An 18,674-nucleotide genomic window follows, 5' to 3' on the forward strand; every position below is an offset into this window, starting at 1 on the left:
GACAGTTAAGTAAGTCCAACTTTTTGTTATTTCAGCAGACTTCAAACGTGTAATAAATAAATTTCCACTGGGTTGGCACTTCCTTTTTACTTCCTGATGTAGGGATTGATTGTTCTTTGCATGTCTCTTGGGATTTTATGAGCTTTCTTAGAATGACTGACTTGACCACAGATTCAACCATCCTAATTTTCAGAAATGGTTCACACAGAAAATGCAGTAGAGGCCATTTTTAGAACAATAGCAACGACTTCATATTGTATGAGATCAAATGCCTTCTCAGGTGTAGCAGGAGATAGGAACAATGATGGAATTGACTCAAAATGTTCTTAGTTCACAAGGTGAGACTGAGTCATGGTGGAAGCTGTAACTGCTAAGATTTATGGAACACTGTAACTGGAATAAGAAATTCTTACAAGGAGAGTCCTAATGTATATGAGTGAAAATACTAATGTTGCTTAGACTAGTTAGCAGAAGGTTAGCAGGTACTACAGAGACAAAGGCAGTATTAAATTTGAATGCATTTTAAGTTAAAAAATAGTAAAATTTTATTCATAAAACTTAATTAGCTAAAAACCTAACTGAATAATTAAATATCTCAAACAGGAATAAGGAAAGAAACCAAAGAATTACAATGGTTAACTTGATATCTGCTGGCATTTTGGATATCCAAGTATATCATGGTCTTTCTAGGCCTTGCATTTATACCTGCTGGCCCTGACTGATGCATCAGATATGCTTGGCATCTAAAATGGAAAGAAAGACATATCTGTATTCAACCACAGAAATCGCTTTCTTATATTCTAATAATTATTGAATAGTATTAGTGTATACAGATATATGTGCTTAACTGGTTAGTACTGAAATATTGATTCTTATTTAATAAAACACAATGAATAAAATCAATTATTCTAGGTAGCTTAAAAGAGATGCTAACATCCAAATTTTCATATTTCATTCTTTCTTGGGTTCTTCTAGCTGCAGCTTGGTCTAATTTCTTTGCCATGCAAATATCTGAAAAAATGTCAATTTCCAATGAAGAAACTTTGAAGGGAAAATATGTCTAAGCAGTGACCATTTAAATTCCTGAATCATATGGGATGGAAAAGAAATTCAGGATTATGAAATCCAAGCATCAACCTGCCCTATCATGTCCCATCACTGAACCATGTTCATTTGTTCTGTATCCCCAGGTCTCTTGAATACCTCCAGGGATGAGAAATTTCCTGAACTCAAAAAATGCTTAAGGTAATTCAGATTTCACTGCATTAAGTTATTGCTCATCAGTGTCATCATCCCCATTGACCAGATTGTTTATCCAAAATACTATTTTAAATTACATTATTTTCTAAATAGAGGGTAAAACTATTTAAAATATTAGATGCAATAAATATTTTGTAATTGTGAATGGCGTATAATTACAATTTCTAAACACATTATTAAAAATGCAATTGGAAATTAATTCAAGTGACCCCAAATTAACCATCAAATGTGCATTTAAATTTTTGTAACAAGAATAAAGAAAAAACTGCAGTGTTTTTTATGCACAATATTTAATACAGTTTTTTAATCTTTAAAGGATTATTATTATTACTTAGTATACAAGAGTTCACTCTGCTTGTGGAGAATGCGTACTCTACTTTCTTTGCAAGGTGCTGTGACTTTTGTTAAAAGGAATAATGAAGTCTAATATCTTCTGAATCTGAATATCTGAATGTTCAAATTCATGTAAGTATAAATTAAATTTTTAATTTATATTGGAATCAGCTAGTGTTGAAATGTTCCATATGTGTCTCTTGGGAGCCTTGGGTTTTAGAGGGAGCTCTTCTACTCATAGTAAAAGTGACTGGCACTAGCAGAAGGTGGTGGCATGGACTGGTTGAGGCAGACTTGTTGTATATTTGGACCTGCTGCCTGGAGACACTCAGAGAGTAGATTTCCCCTCCAGCTTTTCGCACCACTGAGAGGGCTCTGTCTTCTCTCACCTCAGCATTTTGAGAAACACAGTGACCTGTGGCTCTTAGCAGCATGCAGTTTTGGGCATGTAACTCATGGATTAGTTGTGTCTGAAAAATTCAGATACAGGTTTCCTCTGCTTAAATGTCAAAAAAAACCCAACCAAACAAAAAAAAAAAAATGTTGTTGCCACAGTTATTCACTTGGGAATAGGTGGATACCTGACTACTGTGCAGATGTTGTGCTAATGAACCAACAAGCATAACATCGTATAATTTTCCTACCAGAGAAAAAAAACGTCAGCGGCTTTGATCCAAAGCAATCATGTTTCCTGTTTTCATTCACCACTTTTACTACACTGTGTAGAAAGACATAGCTGGAGTTATATATTCATTATAAGCAACTGCTGTACAAGTTTATACTTGGGAAGTAAATGAGCTCAGAAATATTTTTATAGGCTGCCATTTAGTGCTGAGAAGCACTAAAGTAATTTAACTTGCTAACGCCACTGTTCCCTTTTTAATCAAGACAGTTCAATCATTTTCACGATAATTTTATGCCCGATGGCATAGCTTTGGTGGTAACTAAAATGTAACTAGTATTCTAGACTTTGAGTGATATTAAAAGAAGTATGTTCAGCAGAGTTTTGTTTGTTTGTTTTTGTTTGGTTTTTTTTTGTATTTTCTCCTTCAGCTTGCACTAACTTAGAAATTCATTATTGAGAGAACAGAACTTAATTTGATCTCTGTAGTTCAATAATCAAATTAGGAGATGATGTACAATTGCATGAAGTTTGATTTTCCCGTATCTTCTCAACAAGCTAGTTAACAAAGACATTAAGTATCAGTTTTGCAATGTAAGTATCTACAATTCTGAATCAGTGAGTAAAATCTCCTCTACGAGGAGAGAAACTATGCACAGTTCCAACCTAAGCCATTCTATGATACTTCCAATGTCAGCATATTACTAAGGAAGAAGTAATCAAGTTGTATGACACAGCACTGGCTGTGGTGTGAGCAAATAATGATACAGTCAATGACTGAAAACCCAATAGTGAGACTTTAATCACTATTCTAGGATTGCCTATGAAATTAAGTGCAGCAGGTAAAAGAAGAGAGAAACTCAAAGAGGCTTAACCTAATATTTGATCTAGAATTACGTTTCAGTAATACTACATAATATGTATTTTCTTACAAAAACTAAGCATATACATAGATCTCTTACAGATTATACAATAGCAGGCAAATAAATACACCTTGGAATTCTTCCATAATATGTACTTGGAGGAGATGGTGCATTATGGGAAAGAGGAGACACTCAAAAATTTTTGAGAATTGCTGTGGTAATGGGAAATCTCAAAGCTCTAGTACAGGGCTTGCTTCTTTGCTCACCTATAATCATAAACTGACTAATGAAATAGGACGCAGTTCAAAATAATAGTTTTTTGTTTCCCAGTTTTCATTTTGTTCTGAAACTCACATCTCTGATATTTGTTGACCTTACTTATTCGTATATAAACATTGACACATACATGTATATATTTGCATTTTGTTTAAACATGTACGTGTATAAATATGCCATACTTTCATCTGTAAACATAGGGAACCTGCTGTAGTGGGGGCTTGAACTTGATGATCTCCAGAGTTTCCCTCCAACCCCTACAAGTCTATGACAGAATACATTCCTTATCTAAATGTATACCGTCAGGAATTTACCAGGTACTGGCCAAAATAGTAGAAAACAGTTTTACTGCACACTTTAAAGGAATTTCCATGTTCCTTTTACTATATTTACACAGTAAGTAAGAACAAGAAATACAGGAATTACTTTTTGGAGAGCACTCTTAAGTTAAGTATCTGTTTGTTTGACTTGGATGGTGGTACCTAAATTCAGCATTTCCCATTAATCTGAGACCTACTTCTGTGTGAATGTTAATGGAATTCATTGATATACACAAAAAGCAGAGGGAAAGTTATGAAGATTTTAAAAAGGCTTTCTGAGTTACTGATTATCACACTCTTAGGGGAAGGGGAAAATATTTTCTTAATTACTATTCTGGGTCTGTAGTGCTGTAGTATTATTTTTCTCACTGTCTTCCCTGCTGTTTTTCAGATGCAGCCATTCTTCCTTCATCAAGAACTATGATGTGATTTAATTTTTTTATTGGATGGGGGTAGCTTCCTGCAGCCAGCTGGGATTGTATCAGGAGTTAAGGTTAGGCACTGAAGGTAAACTTTGTAAGACTTAGTTGTAAATTATGGACTTGATGATTACATGTAGTTCTTCCCTCCTTGAACACTTAGTGCTGCTGGAACAACTTGTAAAGAATAGGAGTGCTTGATGACATTTACCAGGCCTTGCTACTGTGAAGACTGATCACAGTCATGCCATTAAAATGAATACCATTTAAATCAGAGGAAAGAATCAGTGACGTCAGCAGCAAGCTGTCTCCTGCAGATATAATGGTTTTGACTTGCTTTTGGCTAAACTCTTCTTGATGATCTTCTCAGAGGTCAGTAGATCTCATTATTTGTTTCTGCTTTTATTTTATTTTTATTTTTCCTCCCTCTTTCCATCTGATTTCAACACATCATAGCTCTCAAGTTTTCTGGGGGTATGTTCCTAAAAGTCACCTTACCTGCTCCTGAACCCTGGCTTGTTTCCATGCAGTTTGTATTACAAGTGACCATCAACACAATTCCAAAGCTAAATGAAGTATCAAACTGCTGTGGTGGGCATCACTGAGGACTGTATGAGTGCAGTGTTAGATTGGAGACAGCTTACAGCAGAACTATAAGTTGTATTTTATACAGGGGTATTGTAAGTTTATGATAAAAATTATCTTTTCTGTATGTGTCATTTGTATTTGCAAGCTTGCTTGAGGAAGGTCTCAACTATATAATCATTTTCATTATTATTTCCCTCTTAGATGGGGTTTACAGCCTTTGAAGGTGAAGCTTCAATTCATTCACTTTCAGATTTTTTTTTTTTAACACTACTTTCATGTATGCATAGCTAAAAGTATCACTAGACATTGAGAAACAGTTTAATCCCCTTGTTTGGATGATTATCTAAAAAAAAAAAATCCCTAAAGAGGTCTTAATAGTAGTATATAGGAAAACAATTATGTTTTCAGTGGGAGATAAGATATAAAAGGCAATTTGGATGAGAGAGAGTTAACTGCGATAGGTCAATAATGGAACTTCCCTTTCAGCCTTTCTTATGGGGAGACTGAGATATGGTCCAGAAATCTAGGAGAAATAATTTAAGTTGAGAAAGGGGGCAAAGGGGAAGAGTTCAATGACCACAATTGTCTGATACAAATGCAGAGAATGGATATACTTTGCTGAAACTGGGATGAAAGGTCAATATCTGTAATGAACGGCTTCAGACCCCTTACCCAGGAAAAATGTCTGGAGCTACACAATGTGACTTTCACGACGGTGTTTTACTTAGTAGAATAGAGAATAAATGGTAATATACAATTACCATGCAAACAGAGATTTCCAGACAAGTTTGCCAACAAATAGCAATGCTCTTGTAAAACAGCGAATCATTGTGTTGGAAGATTTTTTTTTTCTGGTAATTTGATGTTATTTGCGATGTACCACATTCCTGAACTTAAGGTTTCTTGATTCATAGCTGCAGACTACAGATAAAATGCACATTTCTATAATGATAAGTTATTTAAATGTTAGAAACTATACTATTGTAAGTTTGGTGCTTGTTACTGTTCAGATTACATTACAATATGTATATGTGAAAATATAGATGAGCCCAGATATGCTACTGTATAATAATGTTTTCATCTATCTACAGCTATTTAATAACTCTAGTGTAGTCTGGACTGATTAGCCTGTAGTAAACTGGCCTAATTTTCTTAGACCCTTGTTCAGATTTATTACATTTAAAAAAGAGTAATTAAATACCTAGTCTACTTCATCACTGAGTCAGAAGGTTGTCCTATATTTTTTTTCAATTTGTTTTCAAGTTTTATCTGAAAGCAGAAAAGAGAACAGGAATAATCTGTGGAATACATTATTAAGTATAATTTTATCTTTTTTCAGCTTGGTAGTAATCTTCTGATATTTATAATTATATATTTATATATATATGGTTATATATATATTATATATATTATATTATATATATATAATTTATAAATTATGACTATATTATATTGACTGAATTACAAAAGTTGAAAATTCTGATTTGACTGCCTTGAATTCATTTGATCACAAAGTTCTGTACCCCTAAATAAGTTATAATTTCTTTAAATGAATGTAGTCTATTAATCAGACCAGTCTGATTGAGTTTACTTATGACTGTATACCTTATTCTCACTTCAAGTACCATGTTTAGTTTTGGGCCCTTCACTACAGAAAAGTCAGTGAAGCTCTGGGGCAAGTCCAGAGAAAAATCAGTGAAGCTGTGAAGGGTTGTCTGGAACACGTCTTATAAGGAGCAGCTGAGGGAACCAGAATTGTTCAGTCTGGAGAAGAGGAGGCTCAGAGGAGACATTACCCTCTACTGCTACCTGAAAGGAGGTTATGGTGAGTTGGGTGTAGGCCTCTTTTCATCAGGTAACAGAGATAGAATGTGAAGTAATAGCCTCAAGCATCACCAGGGGAGGTTCAGGTTGGATGTTAGGTAAAACATCTCCAAGAGAGTGGTAATGCATTGGAACAGGCTGCCCAGGGAGGTGTTGGAGTCACCGCCCCTGGAGGCTTTTCAACATATGTGACATTGCACTGAGGGACGTGGTTTAGTGGGCAATTTTGGTGGTGCCTGGATGGTTGGATTAGACAATCTTAGAGATCTTTCCCAACCTTAATGATTCTATGAGTCTACTGCTAGCTTTTTGGCATAGATGCTATAGCTAAACATCATGCCAGAAAACTACAGAGGATGATGTTAAAATTCATTAAAATTCAAGGGCAGCTGGAGTTATCTTTGGGATTTGAAGACTGAAAAATGAAAATATCAAAAGCAATACTAATGCTAAGTCTTTCAAAATGATTCAGTGGGCATGCAGGAATTCATACTGGTTTTGTAAATGGATCTAAGAGAACTGATTTAGTATCAGCAGGTTTAACATGAATTTAAAAAACATGGCAGGGCACTAACAATGCTCATGTTGTAAATTGTACATCCTTCTGTTAATAAAGGCAGAGAGGTGCTTCTTCGTATAATTTATGCTCTCTATATAGTATAATAATTGAAGGAATACAGAATCTGCTGTAAATTCCTGATGCAATGCAAGCATAAACCTGTTTACTATTAGGCATGATTGACTGCAGTCACTTTTCTTCTTCCTGTTTTTTTTTTGTTTTTTTTTTTTTGATTGTAGATAGTTTTTACACAAATGGCAATATAATGTTTTTATTGCAGAACTATTGCAAAATAAATTGTATATATGATTATCAGCCCTATTTTTAGGGCTTTTTAGGGTACAACTTTTAATTTTTGCATATATTTAATGAGTAGGGAACTAAGAACTTAATTGAAGCTGAAAATTGCAATGAGATTAAAATGAAATAATACCTCAGTCTGAAAAGGCTATAAATCTATTGGCTCCTCTCTATGTTTGATGTAAGGAAGGAGAGCATGATTACCCAAAAATGCCATCAATTTCATGAATTATTCTACTTATCTGAATATCTTCAAGTATTCCTGACCAGTTTGCTGCCCAAACATAAATCTGATTTGTAATAAATTTCAAAAGTCAGGTCTTTGCTTTCTTTGTATCTTAGTTTTTCTTAGCGATTTACATTATTTATGTTCAAAAGTCTCCTAAGTTATAATTTTTTTTTAAAATGCATTCCAGAAAGTAACTTTCATTTTGAAGCATAGCTTTGGAATACCTTCTTCAGTAGAAATCTAAATATTTGCTGAAATAGAATGATTTTTATTAGCTCTTTTGTTTTACTGAAAGCATTTCAAGTTATTTAAAGTAAGCATTGCTCTGTTTAGTGGTTGGTGTTGTTTTAATAGTACTATAACATTCACTTTTTATAATCTATGTACTTGTAGGAATGCAGCTTTGCTCTGTTGTTGTGTTCTCCTTTTTAACCACAAGTATGTTTCATTTAACCTGTTAGATTACTTGGCTTTTGTTCCTGGTTTCAGATTTGGATTCTTTCTTCTCTTCTATATTGGATATGAGTAGAAATTAGGAAGTTACTTTGGAAGCTTCACCTACAGTTTAAAGCTTTATTAAAATTTGCTTTTGAATTGATTTCTTAGGGTATTCTTTTGCCTCTTTTAAGCTGCTGAGATGTAGATGCCTTGATCTTTAGCAACGCTAGATGAAGTTTTGGCTGCTGGCCTCTTGCTATTAGACTGTTGTTGCCAATTTAATTACTGTTGATTTTCATTACTAATAATCTAATCAAAGGGAAGTGGAGTCTGGCTGTACTACCATAAAGTTGTCAGTTGGAGTTCAACCTGCATTTAGTTGCTGAGGCAGTACAGCAATAAAGACATGCTTCAGTATTTGTATTCCTAAACTTCATGCTGTTTGAATAATAAATAGCTGATCTTTTATTTAGGACAGTTTAAAGTGCTGTGTTATCTGAGTGTACAATTATTTAGAATCAGCACTTGAAAATAATGACATTTAAATATATGGTAGATCTTCCTACTACTACAAAAATCTTGCTTCGCTTTTTCAATTTCTACACACAATCAAGTTTGTGTAATTTAACAAATTCACTCCAATTTCTGAAACATTTTAATTTTGAATGTTTTAAATTTTTCTATATGCATTGATATTACCATGCAAGTTAAAAGTCTTACCTTTTTGCCAGAGTTGTAGACACTTGATTTTTGCACTCACTTTAACAAAGAGAAGTCCTTACAGTATTTTTTATGTAGGGAAGATGTTGATCCATACTGGACTGGTGGACGCCCTTTCATGTCCCCGCTGGAGTGTAAAATGTGCTGTTTTCCTTCAAAGTATTTTTGTACATACAGATTTTTTGACCAGAATATCTGACTGTCTTTATGAAAGAATGAAACTGCACCAAAGCGTTCTGAATTATTTTAGTAGCATACAGCCTGTAACATAAAAAGCATGATGGCATTTTAACTTTCATAGTAATAAAATAGTTATTTATTGCAAGTTATTTTTATATTATCTTATTCTTTATTATTATTGGCACCATCTCAACTTGCTCTTATTAGCTTAAAAGAAAAAAAGAGACAGACCTTATCCCTTTTGATACAACTTGCTAAGGGATTACTGTTCTATCATATTCCAGATTTTAGTACTCAGAACACACACTGGTTCGTTTTTAAGTTAAGTTTGTCACTCTGCTCTTTACAGCTGTTTGTGTGTATAAAAAATTAGAATCATTTGGTGATGAAGTATGATGAACTCATATCTGGTGCCTGTATACAATGTCGTATGATTTTAACCCTGGAAGTTATGCCCCAGAGGGAGTTAATAATTATTTTACAGAACGTGCGACTTTTACCCAAGCTTCCATTTTCTCTTTCAAATCCTTTCCATGCTTTTGAAGTGTCTGATCAATAATCAAGTTGTGAAACTCACTGAATCATTTCACAACATTTTACTCAATATTTGTATTTACAGTATCTGGAGGATGCCTTCCTCAAATCCAGAAAACACCAAGTGGCAGGGAGTGTAAAAAGACTTGGGAGAGACCTTAGAGAAATGTGCACCACTGGTGTGTTGGAATTTCACTCCTGAACACCTACAGAACCTCAAAAGTTTAGGCAGCTTGAAGACAGCATAGTTGCAGCCTAAGCAAACCTAAGAAGGAACAAACTAGCTGGGGCCTGGCTTATGTCTACCAAGCAATGTTCAGCACTATTACAGAGAGATACAGAATCCAAGTCGTTATAAGGAGATACTCACAGACAACCTCCTGGAAGGGAAGAGCTCTCTGCCCCATCACCCAGAATTGGAAATCACGTGAGTACTGGAAAATTGTAGTCTGGGAAGCGTAGTCTGTCTTCTCTCAGTGTGTCTTCCTCTCAGAAAACCAGAAGCCACATGAAAATAGTTGAGACTAACAGGAGCACACGACCCAGGAATCGTAGCTCCCCAGTACTGTGCTCCAGTTCCAAATGGCTTGCTGTATGATGTCATGATATGGGATACTGATACAACCAGGACAACAAGAAATTAAAGAATGTAAATTTTGGAACACAACTAATTGCTGCATACCTTATAGTTGCACAAGGCACATGCAAGATCTGCAATGTTTTCATTGTTTACTAACTGCACTCGCTATGCTGGTTTCATCCCAAAGACAGAAGTATCACTGGATTATGAAATATTAACTCTTTATATTTCAAATGCTATATACAGCAGTTCCAAGGAAACATTTGAAGTTTTCCTCTTATAAAAGTGCATTCTCTTAACCTCTTTCTCTCCTTTTCTATGGCTCTGGTAATGTAGGTGAGTTGTAGTTTCCCTTCCGTAGGCAGATGGATCAAACGTTCTCATCATTATATAATACAATTTCCATTTTATTTTAAACATACTTTGCATGATATAAAAATATTGATCACAGTGAGCTTTAACAATTGTTACTGCTATAAACAAATGCTGCACAATGGTTTTAGTGGAAATAAATTATATAGTCATTATCTCTTTAAAAAAATCACAAGAAGTAGAACCTAGGCTGTTTGGTCATTGGCAGAAAATAAGTCCTTACTGAGTTCTTTATAAAACATGAACCCCAGTTATTTTCTACATTTGCTTTCCACATCTTGAGAAAAGCACAACGTGTTTGTCTCTGAAAGCCCCACAGGGTCTCTGGCGAACATTTAATTCCATGTATTTGAAAAGTTTCTGTTGCTCTTTTGTTCTAATGGAAAAAATGTACACCATAATAGCAAGTAGTGCTTTCTTCGCTAATTCATAAGTGGTCTTTTCCAATATGTGGGTACACAGCGGCACACTTCTTCACTAAAATAAAATCCAGCATCACAGCGTTTCGTTCGGACTGTACATGGTGGTCTGTAACAACTGAAAAAATAAAGACTGGGCATTAATACAACACGATATTTATATTAACTAGGAATATATATTCATATGCATGTACCTCCATGAATACATATTCTTGCAACCACTTTTAATTGGCCTATTCTTCACAAAATACAATACTATATTATTGTAGATAAATAGATTTATATCAAGAGATTCTCAAGAATATTTTTAAAGTACTGGCTGGTGGTAGGTTAATTTTTTCCCTCTAATTTTTAAGAAGATAGAGTAATATTTTTCTGTTCTTAAACTGGTTTGCTGTCAGCTCACCATACTCTATCCTGTCAAGTTTGAGGTGGCAATCCAGAATTGGTTGGTAGTTGAGTCTGCCACTTTCCTACCCAGAACTGCTTCTTACATTCTTTACTAATGCAGTGGGCCCTGCATTACCCTGTTTATGGTATGTTCACCCCGTAACTCCAATCTTGAAAATGAGAACATAATTCCTTCAGGTAGTAAACTCCTTCAGCTACTCTGTGATTTCAGTAGTGCTATGTCTATGCCTCATATTACATCTATGTGCATTCCGAAGTAAGATCAGTGACTACATGCTTAAGACAATCTTAAAAAAAGAAATAAAAGAAATAGCCTCTTTTAGATTAAAATAATTTCAATGTCAAAAAGCATTAAAGCACACATACGTAAAAAGGGGGAGAACTTAATTATACAAAGATAATATCTGTGATTGTCCCTGAACTCCTTTTCCTTTTTTATTTTTTGTATTCTATTAAAATGAGAACATGACCTACAGTAACCTTACAACAACAATGCTAAATACTTTCTAGTGTATAATGGAGACAATGTACGAGTCTGGTTGTTGTTTTTTGTTTGTGTTGTTTTTTGTTGGTGGTGGGTTTTTTTCCAGACACTGGCAATGAGTCAAAAGAGAAAAGTATAAGCTTCAAATTTCAACACAGTTATACTTGAAACCTGTATTTAAATGGATGCCTGTTTGTGAAAAACTTGTGATGATCTATTGCTAACTTCAGTTCAAAACCACTACAGTATTGAAGGCTGTTTCAGACTCCTTTTTTCCCCAAGCAATTTTTGCTTCAGGCTTGAGGCTAATCTTGTCATTGCTGCAGGTAAATTAATATTCTGCATGCTTGGTTTGGATATCAAGTTACCACTTTGCTATAATTTGTTTATGATAGGAGGTCTGGATTACATTTACGTTACTTCAGACTGGTTAGTTCAACCAATGAACTATGAAGAAAGCAATAAGGAATGAGGAAGGCTGCAAACATGGTATTTATTAACTAGTCACATCTTGTTCAGTGTTTTCAGTGCTAATAATCCTGCATTATTTCACCAGTGTGCTCTTTGAAACTAAGCGAGTAACATTACTGTGTCCTGCTTCACTCCATGTAAGTAATGCACAGAAAACTGAGATCAGTTTAACAGCTTATTTTTGGGACAATAAAAGATATATGGAAGATAAAAATGACCCTAAGAGAGTCTTACAATTTATTTATGGATACAAAATGTTTTAGTAAAACAGCTAACAACACAACCCTGAATTTTATATCTTAGATACAGTAAAAGGGCTAATGACTGAATTTTTACCTGCATGTCTGGTGATGAAATCTTTTTCCTTTTAAGAAACATTTATTGGGAGATTCTGTACATTCGCAGATGCATTTTGCAGGATTTAGTGGATGATGTTTGGGACAGGTCTTTTTACATACACACTGGCACTTTTCTTCATCAAATTCTTTGTTAGGCCCACAGGAACTGGGGAGCAGTTTGTTTTTGCACATGCACTGACATGATGCCCTGTCTAGTTCTTTGTGAGGGCCACAGCTTGAGGGCCGCACACCTCCTTTGCAGACGCATTGACAGGTTTCTTCATCCAGCTCTTTGTTGGGCCCACAAATATGGAATCCTTCAGATGTGTCTGGAAATGTAACAAAGTAGTTTCACAATTATCAGAATTTTGTGTTCTCCTATTCTTACATTAAAAAAAAAACAACAACATCCAGTTCACACTTCTCAAGGTATTTTAGGAATGAAAATAAATGAAAAGACAAGCAATGGTCTGTAATACTACAAATAAAGAAAAATAACCATTTAACTAACTTTTATAATTCCTTCTTTAGGCAAATCAAAATATGGAACTACACTTAATCCTCTAAGCAAAACTACTTACCAGAATCTCCAAGGTGAGAAGAGAAACCAAAATCGTGCTGTGCTAAGCATCTGCAAATCTGATTATTCCAGACATGATTTTTTGGACAGGTCTTGTTTGCCACATGACACCTATTAAATAAAATATACTGCTGGTTTATTGCCATAATAACAATAAAATGATGTAAGGCACTGTTTCCATTTGTTTCCCTCTATTACAAAAACCTTTCATCGTCTTATTTTCAGCTCCTACCACATCAGTAGTCAAGGTACAGAAACATTAAACCAGTTGCTGAAGATATCTCACCTTTCAAGTTTTAGCTCTGACTCTCAAAAAACAATATGAGTGTTTTCAAACCTTTCAATGTAAACTTTATGTATCAATAGATCAGTAAAAAGTTATTTGCACATGAGATAACACATAATTGGTAGCAGACAAAATTTTCTACATTGCTTTTGGCAGTACAAAAATGTTCTCAAACACACAGGCATACAACAAGTGACCATAATTTCTGAATCAATGTTGTAGACCAAACTCAAATTTTCAAAATGTAATCCGATTATCAGCTTCCCTTCTTTACGAGAAAGTTGCATCACTAACTGATTATTCCTTATCATCCACTGAAATCTTGAACATCTTTCTTGACTCTAAAGATTTGAACTTCAGCAGTAATGAAGTCACTTTAGACATGAGAGAAAATAAACTATTTAACATTTAGTTTTCTGTACTTGCTAGAGTTTTGCAGCCAAAGAAAGTAAAAAGTCCTAACATCAGTTGTTAAAAGATGAGAAACTCAATGAGTAAGTTCACCACATAAGGAATATGTGAATAAGTATTATCTGATCTTCCTTGCTTCATGTCTTCATCACTACGGTTGCCATTACAACTTCTAATGAGTCATGTCTACCTTTATGCATCCAAGCTGTGTAATCTATCCATTATTTCTGCAGTATTTCTAAAATTCTCATCTGTTAAACCAACACACACATAATCCATTTTAGGCACTTTCTCCTTTCCATGAGAGAAGCAGCATTACTCACTCGCTGAAAAATGCAGGTGCCAGGACATTCTTCCATGATTATCATTCAAGGATACCACTCCCCTTTGCCACATTAAACAGCTTTTTTTCCTGTAGTTTAACATCACCCTGCACCACCTCATGCTTTATCAAGCTGGTGTTTCCTGATTTCACTCCACTAATGAGATCATCCTTGCTCCCTCACTTGGCACACATGTCCTTTTGCCTGCCTCCTGTTTCAGCTTGAGAAATGGCACAGAGAATTTACAGACCTATAATAGTATTCTATTTCAAAGCTAAGCACGCACAACTTGCACCTGGAGCAGCTTGACCATACCAAGCATGTTTAAAACTTCCTAAAGAAAGCAACCAGAGTGACAGCGTGAGAAAACAATACATGCATATGAACTGCAGTAAGATAATGTTGATATGAAAGCCAATAACTTGAACATCAGGATTGGAGATGACCAGCAAAAGGAACCAAACTGCTGGCTTACAAGTTCTTCTCTGGCTGCTAGGAAATAAAGTTACTACAGAATATGGTTGAAAAGTTAAAGTGAATTTAGGAAAATACAGGGTGGCTTAAAAAAAAATAAAAGTACTACTCTTCACATTTTCAACATGAAGTAGCATGCTAAGTCACAACCTGACACATAAGAGAAAGAAAAACATAGCATCTAAAATAAAATGTACATCTAAAATGCATGTTAACTCCCTAAGCACCTAATTTACTTACACTATCATGGAAAAAAAAAATATTGGATCTTTCTTTATGACATGTATTGAAGTCCAGGCACTGCTCTCTTGCTTCACTTCTAACCCCTACTCCCTGTAAAATCTCCAGATTTCTAAAACAAAGTGTCAGTTTTCTGAGTTGCAAATCTTGATGAAATTCTACACAAGCAGAGAAGGATACAGCTTAAGAAGCCATTAATCCAGAAAGTATTCTGAAACACCAGTTAGCATGAGCTGACATGCTTCAGCTGTACAAGTATGTAGAGGCAGCTACTTATTAAAAGGAAATAAATAGAACAAAGTAGAAAAAAGGGTAAAGAAGTGGATCTTAATTCACATGATCAAGTTGCACAGTAAACATATTTTGTTAAAAAAAAGGCCAACTAATTATATTTTGTCTTAAAAGTAATTTTTCTCTTCTTTCTAACGTGTATGATGACACAGTCCATACTACTAAATCCTAAGTAAGTGTTATTTCCCTAAAAACAAAGTTTGTATTCTTAGTTTTTTCTTTTCAATGTCATAACATCATTACCGTATCTCAGTTAATATGAGCACATGCAGCTCTACCCCTGTGACATGAGCGGTATATGTGAGGCAAAGGTCTCCACCTCCACTAAAATACACAGGGGGATTCTGAAAAGCATTTAAACACCCATCAGCAACACAGTAACTTGATTTTTGTTTAAAAGCTGTGACTTCTTTTAAGAAGCAAATATTAAAAACAAACAAACAAAACCAGCTTAATTGTTTCAAGATTCTGGAAATGAAAGTGAAAACAGTGCTTATGAATAAACAAGGCCTGCATATGTTCTAATCTAGCACTGTAGGACAGTAAGCAGTCTGACATCTCCATGCTTCTCTTTTACAATAGGTAGCTGTTTCCTGGTTAAAATAAAGCCTTACCATAATAATTACAGCTGCTCTTACCATGGAAGCTCAGAGAAGCTGCCAACAGTTAGCGTAATTTGATTTTATTATTGACTCTTAGGCTTTGAGTCTTTATAATCTGTTAAATTATCCAATTAATTAAACCACTACTAGATTTATTCCGTAATGCTCTTCTAATCCACTATTCACAGTTCACGTTTTGATGAACCAACTCAACAATTTGAATTCAAACTGAGTATAATCTGTGCTTAGCTTGAACACCTCAAAGAACATCCAGACTTTAATGAAAACACAGGAAAATCTAGCTTGTTTCTATGGGTGTTTTGAACTGTTCATTCACCTTATTAAAAATGCATATTATTAATTCCAGGTTAGCTTTTAGACATTGGTCTTCTACAAAGACTCGTCAGACTGTTATCTAAATATCTACTTAATATTTATACAGCATGAAATCAAACACTCAGTCCTCTAAAACTATGGCAATGAGCAGTTCAAGTGCTGAAATACTCCTGTTAAAATCACCAAGCCTACGGACTAACCGAACAAATTTATCTGCCAGTTCTATGGACCACCCATTAACACTTCCTTTTCCCACTCTGTTCCATTTTTGCTTCTGGCAGGATTTTTCTTTTAACAGTGTAGACCTTTTGCCTGCTTCTGCTTTATTTTAAAAGGAAAATACAGTTTGAGGGAGAAATATTATCTACTCCTTATCTGTAAAAATAACTGGTTTTAGATAGTTTTCCTTTATTATTATTATTACAAGTGATTTTTCTTATTTACTTTAAAACCTTAATTGCATTTTACCTGTTTCCATTGAGAAAAGCAAGGAAACCAACTCATTACTTTTCATTTTCAATTGACCTACTCCCCTAGTTTGCACACTAGTTAGAAAGGTACTGAGCTAATTACTTCAGTAACAGTCTTTTGTTGTAAAACAATATCAGCTCCTTTGCAAAATGTGTTTTGCTACTACTGATACATACAAGTTCACCTATCCTAACTGCAAAAGCTTCCAGCGATATTTTATATTTAATTACGTAGGCTTTCTTATAATGTGAAAGGAAAGACAAGTCTCATACTTACTGAGTTTGTGTTGCTGGCAAGGAACGTCTTATGATAGAATGAACTTGTCTGTAAACATCCAACTTAGACATGCATCGGCAGGACGTGTGATTGGCAAAACTGACTGTTACAGGTTTGGGGCCATGAGAGAGAGGCACTGTAATCTCAAACAACTACAGAAGGGAAAGCAAAGAGAAGAAAAGAACTTGGTTATAGTCTAGTAACAGAACAACTGAAGATGATACACAGTGATATGTATACAGACACAGCCACTGGGAATTTAATCTTTGGTTTTTCTTCTCCAGCATAATTCAGTGAGAAACAGTTAACTGAACTGCTAAATCATTATTGCATTACAAAAAAAGAATAAAAACTAATATTTTTTTAATTTTAACTCATATTACATGCCTGTTTGCATAGTATTCCATTCAAATCAAAGTTACCAAAGTTTTTAGGAAAAATGTATGAAGAAATCATTCTTCTAGAGGAAATAGCTTCAAATTGGCAGTCTTCTTAATATTTAAAACATAGTATTTGGAATATGGTTTGGAAAGTTGGGAAACAAGAATAAAGAGGAAAAACTACAAGATAATGCATTGGTTGCAAAATTTATTTATAACAGCAGTACGTTGGATTTAGATAAAACAATTTTGGATAAACTAATGTTGAGAAGCATCATGAAGTGTATTTTTTCTTTCTGGTATTGATATAAATGAAAATTAGATGGTCATCTAATGGAATGTATATTGAATTTTTTCCTGGGACATTATGAAATGATCAGTTTTTAAAAATTCACATATGCTAATTAATAAAATCCCAACTTTAGTGGGAAGTGTAGTTTAACAAGTGAAAGATGACTTCAGTGGTATCTTGTGGAAAAATTAAACATGAGTTAAGAGAAAAACTTCGAGACTCATTTCAGTATTTAATCCAGAACACCTAATTTAAGAAATTGAAGAGATTTCACTTCAAGACTCAAATCTCAATACTCTACTGGGAAGTTAGTACACACTTTTTGGTAAAAGTCGTCTTCATAATCAATAACTTTCATAGTATGGCAGACAAGCTGCATGCTATAGTAACTGGGGAAAAAACAAAAAACAAACAGCTATAATTTTAAATTATTCAGAAAGGCAAGCACATCTACAGGAAATCTCAAACACAAAATCTTGCACAGAATTACACAAGTAAGCCTGGGTGCTGACAGGCATGCAGGTGCAGCAGTGTGGCGTGTACTCATCGAGTACCCGCAAGGTATAAGTGTGCTTGTACAGCTCATATAAAGATCATATTATTGTCATACCTAAATTATGCAGCTTAAACCTAAACTTTGTAAAGCATTGTCTACTATGACAAATATCTATTTAAAGTGAATTTTGGCAGTATTTAGCGACTGAATATTTTAAAAGTTTAAAATCGGGAGTGTCATCATAAAATAACTGAGTTGGTAGAATTATTTGTGTTATACTCCGTTACAGAGGATTACAATGCTATTAGCCTTACCACAAGAACTACTTCATCCATTATAGTAATTTTTTTTTTCCAATAACATCTCAAATGAAAATTAATCTATCTTTAGTTCTGTAGAAGGGAAAAACAAACAAACAAAAAAATAGTTTTCCAAAGCCTCATTGTGCCAATAGAGAAAAATATCTCTTCTATGCAGTTACCATGGAAAGAATTCCTCTTTTTAGAGAGTCATTTCAAAGAATATTAACATTTGGATTCCTGCTGCAATTGCAAAATACCCTTCTTAAAATGTTGGTTCTTGATCATTAATGAATAAAGTCATAAGTGTATTCATCTAGTTAAAGTTTGGTACTAATAAAATGAATGGCAAATCTATTTTTCCTTCTGTGATAATG

The 18,674-nt window shown here is 34.4% G+C and overlaps 1 protein-coding gene and 2 long non-coding RNA genes across 4 annotated transcripts in view; 1 reads left to right on the forward strand and 2 right to left on the reverse strand.

The window, feature by feature from the left end:
• The first annotated feature begins 1,576 nt into the window (after positions 1-1,576).
• On the forward strand, positions 1,577-5,038 carry LOC146761065 (uncharacterized). The gene is made up of 3 exons (XR_014945358.1): positions 1,577-1,725; positions 4,066-4,167; positions 4,257-5,038. It is a non-coding gene; the product is annotated as an uncharacterized LOC146761065 (long non-coding RNA).
• A 3,941-nt stretch (positions 5,039-8,979) lies between these two features.
• LOC146761066 (uncharacterized) lies at positions 8,980-9,963 on the reverse strand. Its single transcript, XR_014945359.1, has 2 exons — positions 9,836-9,963; positions 8,980-9,012 (listed from the first exon to the last, which is right to left on the reverse strand). It is a non-coding gene; the product is annotated as an uncharacterized LOC146761066 (long non-coding RNA).
• Positions 9,964-10,434: 471 nt separating this feature from the next.
• The window catches only part of VEGFC (vascular endothelial growth factor C), a 60,383-nt gene continuing 52,143 nt past the window's right edge, over positions 10,435-18,674 (reverse strand). For both annotated transcript variants that reach the window (XM_085545133.1, XM_015861810.3), the window contains 4 exons: positions 16,831-16,982; positions 13,122-13,231; positions 12,539-12,869; positions 10,435-10,954 (listed from right to left, as the gene is read on the reverse strand). In XM_085545133.1, coding sequence (XP_085401259.1) covers positions 10,840-10,954; positions 12,539-12,869; positions 13,122-13,231; positions 16,831-16,982 — 708 coding nt within the window. In that variant the 3' untranslated portion in view covers positions 10,435-10,839. The remainder of the gene's footprint in view (positions 10,955-12,538; positions 12,870-13,121; positions 13,232-16,830; positions 16,983-18,674) is intronic.

The sequence above is a fragment of the Coturnix japonica genome, chromosome 4 (genome assembly GCF_054131305.1).
Source record: "Coturnix japonica strain WE chromosome 4, WE-NBRP24, whole genome shotgun sequence".
Lineage (NCBI taxonomy): Eukaryota > Metazoa > Chordata > Aves > Galliformes > Phasianidae > Coturnix > Coturnix japonica.